At 40.0% G+C, this 10,527-nt stretch overlaps 1 protein-coding gene across 1 annotated transcript; it reads left to right on the top strand.

Annotated features, from left to right (window-relative positions):
- Positions 1-3,933: 3,933 nt before the first annotated feature.
- LOC108670962 (transient receptor potential cation channel subfamily A member 1-like) lies at positions 3,934-9,324 on the top strand. The gene is made up of 4 exons (XM_018158453.2): positions 3,934-4,020; positions 4,529-4,687; positions 5,673-5,756; positions 6,150-9,324. Exons 1-4 carry the CDS (start codon positions 3,934-3,936, stop codon positions 9,288-9,290), a joined length of 3,471 nt encoding a protein of 1,156 aa, XP_018013942.1. The 3' UTR covers positions 9,291-9,324.
- Positions 9,325-10,527: the final 1,203 nt, after the last annotated feature.

Raw genomic sequence — 10,527 nt, 5'->3', positions numbered from 1 at the left:
TCACAATAATACAATGAATATTATTGTGTAGATTGAGGCACAGCGAAGCTTCCTGTTGAGAACCCCACGAGGGCAACACGAGCGCGGCCAGCAGCACAACCTCCCACCACGGCGACCGGAGCGGCACTGAGCTATGGCACACTTGGTTGCCAGAGGATGGCATGAAAAAAACGGCCATATCTAGGAAATGAAATGAAAAAACGGCCATATCCACACACGAAAAAGTCCAAAACAAATCAAAATATAATATTCATCTGTAAATTATTAATTTGCAGTGCAAAAATCTATATTTTTTGTTTTTATACCTTTAGAAATACAAAATTATTCAAGGACTTCATAGATTTTGTCGGGTAATGCATGTAACATAAGGACCGTATTAGTCGAATTTGGCCAGAAAAAGGCCAAACTGGCAACCTTGCTTACTAGATTGTGAGGCTTCGGTCGTAAGTGGTGCGCGGTGGTCGTAAGTGGTGCGGTGGTCATAAGTGGTGCGGTCCAGCATTCACCACGCCACCAGCATTCACCACGCCACCAGCATAGTGGTGCGGTGGTCGTAAGTGGTAGTGGTAGTAAGTGGTGCGGTGGTCGTAAGTGGTGCGGTGGTCGTAAGTTGTGCGGTGGTCGTAAGTGGTGCAGTGGTCTGTTTTTATATTTTATATGCACAAAAATTTCCGCTTTCATGTCGGGTTCTCAGTACAGTTGATGACGTCATCACACCAGCAGGTTTCGTTCCGCGTTGTGCTCCGGAGAATCCGAATGTCGTTGGCATGCAAACCCGATAACGCTGCGTGCATTGAAGACATAAAACTTACTGTTTCATTCCAGTACAACAATATAATATGTCTAAATGCAAGCGAAAAATCTTTTTCACATACGTTTTGCATGCTAATATCAATTTAAATAATTTCATCGATATCATTTTTTTAATAAATAATATATCAACTGATATAAGCAAATTTACTCTGCTCATTTGTTAGGTTTAGTTGTGATTAAGTCATATTACGTTGATCAAAGTTGTGCAATTTTGAAAAATTTGCGTCTAAATCATGGCAAATTCAATGAAAAAAATGCCGCAGTAACAGATATTATCAATATAAGCTAGATGAGTAACAGCAATTAAGAGATTTATAAGAAACTAAACCAGAATGACAGAAACTGTGGAGCCTATTCGGGAGTTTCGGCCGAGTTTGTAGTATTGATGGCGCACACGCAGCGTTACTTGAACGACTAGCTCCTAGCCAGGCTAGCCTGGCTAGCAGTCAGTGTGCCTCAGGCTGTGGGAGTGGTAGTGTATCACTTCATTTGCTCGCGCCCCAGTTCAGTAACCTTTTAAATAATAACAAATTTAAGCCTATTATAAAACATTTATGAATAGTATATGTCCTCAGCACGTAAAATTTATTCACAGTGTATCTGATAAACGCTAATCTTCATATACATTATGAAGAAACATCAAAATTCTCAGCAAATGAATACGAGATGGAAAATTGCCTAAACTTTCCTATTTTTTATAAAGATGTACATGATTGTACTTCAGTTAGTACATGTACTCGTTGCCATTACACAGCGACCATATATGGACAATGCGTTCATTACAATTAGTTGAATTACAACAAATATAACATCATTAACATTATGCATTATTTTACGACACTTCTTCTTAGTTTGTCTGTCTGCTACAAATCTTATAATCAATATTTAACACACTTTTACCTCTACAATCTATCTGAAATTTTGCACACTTGCATAAAGTTGGAGACAATGCATGATTCAAATGGCAGAATATATAATTATGAAAATTTACATTTCTTCTATATATTAAGAAAAATTTAAAATTCAATATTTTTTAATACATGAAAATAAAACTAGAAATTCATTGTACATGTGTAACATCGGAGACACAGGATTCTTTAGAAGTGTTGTCTCTAAAAAGTAATTTTTATTCGTATATTATTTATATACTATTTTACATACTCTTGTGTTACACGCACACGGTGCCCGTGACACGCACACGGCGCCCGTGACACGCACACGGCNATAATACAACCTGTATGATGAATGTGTGTGGAAACACAACTTGTATGATGAATGTGTATTAATAATACAACCTGTATGATGAATGTGTGTGGAAACACAACTTGTATGATGAATGTGTATTAATAATACAACCTGTATGATGAATGTGTGTGGAAACACAACTTGTATGATGAATGTGTATTAATAATACAACCTGTATGATGAATGTGTGTGGAAACACAACTTGTATGATGAATGTGTATTAATAATACAACCTGTATGATGAATGTGTGTGACAACACAACCTGTATAAATATATAAATGCACTACTATGCATGTTTTTATACAACTGTACTTTTTTATATGCATTATGATACATGTATATCAAAACCCACACATGTATAATATCCACGTATGGGAAATACATCGATACAAAATACAGTGTGAAAGAATGCCTTATATATTCAATAAAAGAATTGAGTGTGATTTTGTCAAAATTTTACGCTTATGTGGGTCATCCTGACTCAGTTTAGCCCGGCTAAAGGGCGTATCAGGGCTACGTCTGTCACAATTTGGACAATAGGATCCATTTATTTTATCAGTGTAATTTACCTTATTAAAATACCACGTAAAATACGTTCTTTAAAAAATAGGTCTTCGCTTTGATAAGTACTGCACTGCATATATATAATTTATATATCAGATCCATATATAATTTTTACCATCATTACGATATAGATAAAAATAATTAAAATATAGATGACAATTCCTACACGTATAAAATGTTGCCTGACCTGCCACTGACCTGCAACACGCGCACCTGCAACACAAACAGGTGCGTCACTGCTGTGTAATTTGTATTTTATGTGTCTATTGAAGAAATATCTTCCAACAAAACGCTTCTGTGGGAAACGTAATTGTGTAATAAGTTTATATGAATAAATTAATATTCTAGAAAACGTTTTTGTGGGTAACTTTCGTAAATAAGATATTTTGCAACGAAATGCATATGTGGGTAACTTGTATAATATATGTTTTTTTTCAAAATATTAATCTGTTAGAATACGTTTTAGTTGTTACCTTAAGGCCGGTCCACACGCTTTATTTATAAAGGCCGGTCCACACGCTCAGTTTTATAAAGGCCGGTCCACACGCTCAGTTTTTGGCATTGTGCCTCGGCCAAACAAACTGTAAAACTACAAAAGATTACGACTAAATTATTACATGATTATTATTATTGTTAATAAAAAGATTTGATCATTTAGGAAATCTTTTTAGCTGTAAGTTAATGTATATTAAAAGTGGAGTAATTCCCCCCCTCTCCCTCCCCTCTCCCCCTCAGCCCCACCGAAGAGGATGAAAGTGATGGCAACTTCCCCAGCCACCCACCGCCCCCTTCCTGGCGGTACAGCCCCCCACACCCCCTCGCTCAGGTAAGTATATATGCACTACAGTAAATCATAGTTTGAATTAAAATCTAAAGTTAGGCAGCGAAATACATTACGTTATATCTGCGAAATTTATATAACTTAATCGTCTTAACGAGAAATGTAATCATTTTCAGTGTCCATAGTAAAATAATTTCATAATTTATATGAATTTAAATCCAAATGCAAGTCGCAAGTTATACAGATTTAAGATAAGCGAATCTTTTGCATTTATGTGGCTATTAAATATGAATTTATGCGGGAAAATCTTGATGTTTTTCTAGTTCCTATTGAGATGAACTAGCGTTTGAAATTAATAGCGGTTCTTATCAATTAATTCATTTAAAATGTAGAATAGTTCCCGACAGGCCGTGACGTACGATAACATCCCACTAATGACGTACGATAACATGGCACTCAGGACGTACGATAAATGACACTCGTAACATACGATAACATGACAATAACGACATATGATAACGTGACATCAATGACGTACGATAACTTGACACTCGGGAGTTACGATTTCCTGGCAGTAGAGACGTACGACAACATGGATCCAACGATGTTCGATAACGTGACACCCAGGACGTAGGATAACATTATACTCTGGACGTACGATGGACAAACGTGGTGTCAATGGCAGGCCTTGACGTACGACAACATTTCACTCGTGGCCGGCGGTGACGTATGAAAACAAAACAATAACGACGTACGATAACATGTCACTCGTGGTCGGCAGTGACGTATGAAAACAAAACAATAACGATGTACGATAACATGTCACTCGTGGCCGGCAGTGACGTGTGAAAACAAAACAATAACGACGTACGATAACATGTCACTCGTGGCTGGCAGTGACGTATGAAAACAAAACAACAACGACGTACGATAACATGTCACTCTTGGCCGGCAGTGACGTATGAAAACAAAACAATAACGACGTACGATAACATGTCACTCGTGGCCGGCAGTGACGTATGAAAACAAAACAACGACGTACGATAACATGTCACTCGTGGCCGGCAGTGACGTATGAAAACAAAACAATAACGACGTACGATAACATGTCAATCTGTCTACAGGCGCTGAGCTCGGGCAATGTGTCGGCAGTGCAGGCGATGATAGCAGGCGACGACAGCCTGCTGCAGTCCTGGCACTACCTCGGCCTGCCCTGCCTGCACCTCGCCTGCCACTCGGGCAGCCTGCCTCTCCTGCAGCTCCTGCTGGCACATGGCGTCAAGGTTGGTAGTAAACGTGGCTATTTGGCAGTAAATACTCATAAATTGTACTGCCCACATTAGAGTTGCGGTGGTGCAGTGGTGACTGACATGCCGCGACGTATGTTATTATAGTATATTACATGGCATCAATGACGTACGATAACTTGACACTCAGGAGTTACGATTACCTGGGATTAAAGACGTACGATAACATCGCACCCTTATCGCACCCAGCGCCCGGGTTCTCTGTCTCTCGCACCCAGCGCCCGGGTTCTCTGTCTCTCGCACCCAGCTCCCTTCAGCCATTCATCCAACTCTGGTTGATAAATGAGTACCTGGCTTGTCCAGGGTGTTGTGTAATGCAATAAAATGGTTCTGGCGGGTCAGCGAGCCCGTGATGGTCGTAGAACTACCAGTGACATTAAGTGCCCGGAAAAACTGATCTATCCCGGAACCTATCCCGAAACGGACCTATAACATAACATAACATAGTGATCTCGGCGCTGCAGTGTAGGCCTGATGTGGCCTGTCGCCGATTCTTTTTCCTTTTCGTGCCTTGTTCACAGAAGATCTGAAATCGTGTCATTTGACCGGATCTTTTCACGACTGACGAAAGTTTGGAAATAGCTACTCGACTTCCACCGGGTTCGATATGGTGCTAGGCATTTCTAACATTCTCTATTAAATTTCTGTCCTTTTCAAATCTCGGTGACCACACAACATTTCCAAACTCTAGATTCGGGCGCACGACAGCAACAAACAACTGCTTCATCGTTTCTGCATCTAGGAACTCGTATGAGCGTCTGATTAATCCAAGAAGTTTGTTGGATGTGTTAGCTTGCGTTTCAACATGCTGCGTTTCAACATGCAACATATAGCACCAAGTGCCCGGAAAAACTGACCCCCTTCCTAGTCACCACTACCAGGATGGGCAATTACCACAACAAAAACTGTCCACATCAACTGTCACCATTGGCTGTTCTCATCAAAAGTCCCCCATTTCCAGGTTAACCAGTTCGACCGATGGGGGCGCCTCGCCCTACACGTCGTCACCGCTGACGGCTGGCTGGACGGTGCCCGTCTGCTGCTGGTACGCTGTGTATACTGTCTGTGTGTACTGTATGTTGGTTTAGTTTATACTGTGTATACTTTTTCTGTATATTGACCGTGAATAATATCCGCTGTTGGTATGCAATGTACGCAATATATATCGTTTGTGTATACTGTCTGCTGCTTGTCCTTTGTCTATACTGTCAATTGCTTGGATACCTTTTATACTGTCTTTCGGATCACACTGTCTGCATATACTGTCTGTCAGTTTTTGCTGCCTCTCTGCACTGTATTCCTGTACTGCATCAATGAAATCACCTAATAGAAATATCATTCGAAAAAATCGACTAACATCATCTTTATTTCTAAAATAAAACTTAACAAAATATCATTCGATAAAAATCGACATCATCATCTTTATTTCCAACGTCAGGAACATGGAGCGTCAGTGAACGCGATGCTGCCCAACAACGATGCCATCAAGGGGGTGCTTAGAGAATCCCCCCTGCATTTCGCCATCCGCACTGGGGAAGTTGCTATAGCTCTCCTCCTGTTGGGATTAACTGACGCATCCTCAGGAGGATCAACAAATCCTGCCCACGAATCCTCCGGAAGTCCCTTAATCCTACCGGGAGATCCACTTGGTGTCCTCGGGCAACCGCTGGCTACTCCTGGAAATAAAATTTCTAATGGAAAGCTAATGAATTCATTGCTGAGTAGGATTGCACATCCAAACTTTTCCAAGCCCGTATCAAAGTCTGGTTCTGTTGATCCAGCAAAGTCAGACCACACTCCGCGATCGGCGAAACACACGATCATGTCGGCGTTTAAACACCCATCAAGTAGTAGCGATGGTGTTGGTAGTGGTGTTAGTAGTGGTAGTGGTGGTGTCCATCAAGTAATGCATCAAATGGACCCACTAGTGAACCATGCTGATGATTCAGATTCAGTAGGGAATGTCTGGCGGAATGTTGTGGCGAAACCCTCTAACTCAGTTTCGTCAGACAAAGAAGAGGGACGTCCTCTTTTGTCTAAAGAGCCACATGTGCCCGAAAGTGACAATTTTGCAGTTGTTTGCGACAATGTATCTCCCACTAAACCAAATTTGCTTCTTAAAGACGGTATGGGTCGCAATGTGTTGCATCTCGCCGCTGTTTCTAAGTCCACCATCATACTACAGGCCATCTTATCGTTCACAAAAGAATGTGAGATTCTCGCACATGAGGTTGATTCAAAGAACAATACCGTCTACCACTCAGTATTTTCTGGCATCAAGCCACACATCCACGAGACAGACGTGATATCTTGCTTACACCTTCTGGAGCCTCTCAACGTCGACATAAACTCTACGAATGCCAGGGGAGAAACTCCCCTCTTCATGGCCACGAGAAAACGGTTACCGGACTCCGTTCTACACCTTCTCAGCAAAGGGGCAGATCCTACCATCGGTAGCAACCAGAAATGGAATGTAGTACACGCGGCGTGTAGTGCTGATAGTCCGAAGTGTCTACAACTCTTGCTGGATACCCACCGCCTCGAATCGTGTATCTTTTCTGAAACTGACGATGGTCACGTACCTTTTTACTTTGCAACTTGCAGCTACTCCTTGGAGTGTCTCAAGATACTCCTCAGAAACGGCGACCATCTCACTAACGTCGACTCGAAAGGGAAATCCCGATGTTCGATGCTGCTTGAAAACATCCCTTCTGCTAACAAATTTCTCGTTGAAATCTTCGACGAAAAAATCACTGGGAGCGAACAAAGGCCTCTTGAGGCTGAATTTTCCCTAACTTTCGACTACTCTTTGTTGCTATCCCAACGCGGGAACGTTCAATGCTCTGTGGTGTCAGAACTCACTGCTTCAGAGTCGGAAAACATTCTCACTCACCCTTTGATCGAGAGTTTCTTATTTCTGAAGTGGAACAGAATTAAACCTTTCTTCTTCTGCAATTTCGTGGTCTACATCCTGTTCCTTGTCCTTCACACTTTCTACATCGTGAGGACTTTCGGCCGTTCCGCAACCAACTGGTTCGACGCCATACCTGTGCTGAACACGTTTCGGTGCTTCTACATCATCGTGTTTATGTTGATCTTGATACCAGACATGATCATCATGTTGGTTAACGTTCGGAAATACATACAGCAATGGGAAACTTATGCTAAGATTGTAACCTTGTCGACATCAGCGTTTGTTGTCTTCACTAACAGCGTTGAACAGCCCGGGGACATGAGAACGATGATGGTCGAACGTCACGTCGCCGCCGTGTCCATCTTCTTCGCTTGGGTGGAATTCATGATGCTTTTAGGAAGGTTCCCAGTCCTTGGCCTCTATATTCTGATGTTCACCAAGGTGGCTAAGTCCATCATAAAGTTTTTATTGGCATTTTCAAGCCTCCTGATAGGCTTTGCATTAGCTTTTGGAATAATTTTTACGAACGACGACGCGTTTCAAAATTTCCCCGTAAGTTTAGTAAAGACTTTAATGATGATGATAGGGGAGATAGAATATTCAGGGATCATTGAAGCGAGCGGCATGGACATGCCGGTTTTGGGGTACATCTTCTTGGTGGCATTCTTGTTCCTTGTGCCCATTTTGATGGCCAACCTTCTTATCGGTTTGGCTGTTAGTGATTTGCCCGATTTGAGCCGGCAAGGTTCCATCAAACATCTTTCCAAACTAGCCGCGTACCTAACTGCCTATGAACTGCTTATGGTTTTGTTTAAAGAAATGCGCTGCTTCCCGCGGGTGGTCAGGGAAGTTTTTGCAGGTCGTTGTCGAATAAAAAAACTTGTTACTTTCTATCCGAATAAACGCACTTCGTCTCACAGAAAGTTCTTGAAAAGGTGGATCGAGTCTTTGCCAACGGGAACCTTGGATGTCGCCACTTCCATCGTCGAGAAAAGACGTGTATCGATAGTAGGAGGGCTCTTGGATCATGAGGATCTTGAAGGACATGGAACCTTAACCAGAGACGGAATTTTACCGCACATGAATCCCCTGATGCCGACTGCAGCAGATCCACTTTTAGGAAGTACTGTAAACGATGTCACCTCCGCCAGAAGAAACTCGCCTATACCCCGGAATCCTTCCGATTTGTTGACCCGTAGCCTGAGTACCGTGAGTCGTCACACGACGACATCACACGACGTTACCACTAACCAACCAGTGATGCAGTACTTGGCTGCGTTTGAGGAACAGTACCAGAAAGATGTACAAGGGTTGAAGCAGTTCATCAGGAGTAGTCTTGCTTGTGCCTTATCAAACCCTGCCAACATCAGATACTATTCCGAAACCCAAAATGAAGTACCTTCGGATAACCCAAAAGAATCTGAAGATAGGAACCAACAACCAAAAACGAGTAAACGGTCGTTTTTACGTATACCGAGACGAGACAGACCATCTACGAACACTTCAGACCAATTCTTGTTGGAATGCAAATCTTGTGAGGATAATAGTGCGGGTACCAACAATATTATACTGGAGCTGTCACAGAAGATAGGGAACTTGGAATCTAAATTGTCTGCACAGACCGAACTATTGCAGAAACTTCTGGAATCTAAAAATATTCTATAAATTAATATTTTTAGGCGTGTATCTTTTTCTTAAATTATACGGTCAAATAATTGTGATTTTTAGCTGTTGAATTTTTATTTGAATTAAACTCATGTGATAACTTATATGTGTTGTAAAGGATGCTAATTACGTATTAGATCTAATTAATTGATGGGAATTAATTGTAGAAATGAATACTCATTAACAAAAATATCGAATTATAGATCTGTTTTCTCAAGATATCTTAAGTAATATTTACATCGACGCACATTATCAATAGTAATTTATATAAATGAATATACATTCACGAACGTCTATAAAAAATTGAGTAATAGTGATATATACGTAAAAACATAATTATATAAGGAAATATTACAAGGTAGGCAAGGCAATTGTGTAGTTAAGTTGGACGCCCATGATAAAGTTGTTTACAAACTTAACACATTTAAATAAAAAAAACTTGTAAATTTTAATATTAAAAACCGTCTTGCCACGAATGTTCATAATGTGTTGTTGGATATACACTTTCTCTTCCCGTAAATGACTTTACTTGAAATAGTAAAGATATATAGATATATTAAAGATACCTATAGATATAAATAATAATAAAGATAAGCAATGATATTTCTCCCAATGTTTGCTATCACTTTGAAATGTATATATGCACTGAACCGCTTCTATGAGCTCAATTAATAAGATAAGAACAATATACAATCATAATCTTCATGTATATGAATTATGTTCAATGTTATAAGACATTTTGGATCTGAATTTCTTTGATTTTATCTGGTATATATTTTATATTCCAGATATATATATATATATATATATGTTGTTTTATATAAATATTTTATATTTTATAAGACATTTTGGATTTGAATTTATTGGGTTTTAACTGGTATATATTTTGTTGTCTCAATTTTTGTTGTTGTTTTAGTTTTTTGGGTGCTATGTAGCGGGTATCATGGATACGCACGGCGCTGACAGAACAACAGGTATCATGGATACGCACGGCGCTGAAATCATATCTTTATCTCAGAATTTCTCATATATGTTATTATATATACAGGTGTCACGTATATAATTTAAATATAGACTATTTCGGAACGTATAGTCTTATTAATAAGTTTAACGCACAATATAACTGCTCACGTTGCATCATATTTTAAGCTTTATATGTAATTAATCCAATTATTAAGTTATTCAAATGATCACACAATATCAATGTTTCTCAGAATTGCAATATAAGACTCGTGTA

The sequence above is a fragment of the Hyalella azteca genome, unplaced genomic scaffold (genome assembly GCF_000764305.2).
Source record: "Hyalella azteca isolate HAZT.00-mixed unplaced genomic scaffold, Hazt_2.0.2 contig4619, whole genome shotgun sequence".
In the NCBI taxonomy this organism is placed as follows: Eukaryota; Metazoa; Arthropoda; class Malacostraca; order Amphipoda; family Hyalellidae; genus Hyalella; species Hyalella azteca.
This window is presented reverse-complemented; position numbering and strand designations above follow the sequence as displayed.

Bases quoted from the DNA above. Each gene is read 5' to 3' on its own strand.
- LOC108670962 (XM_018158453.2), top strand. From the start codon at position 3,934: ATGACGTACGATAACTTGACACTCGGGAGTTACGATTTCCTGGCAGTA. The intron at 4,688-5,672 runs GTTGGTAGTAAA...CCCCATTTCCAG, and splicing joins TGCTGGCACATGGCGTCAAG to GTTAACCAGTTCGACCGATG. The intron at 5,757-6,149 runs GTACGCTGTGTA...TTCCAACGTCAG, and splicing joins ACGGTGCCCGTCTGCTGCTG to GAACATGGAGCGTCAGTGAA.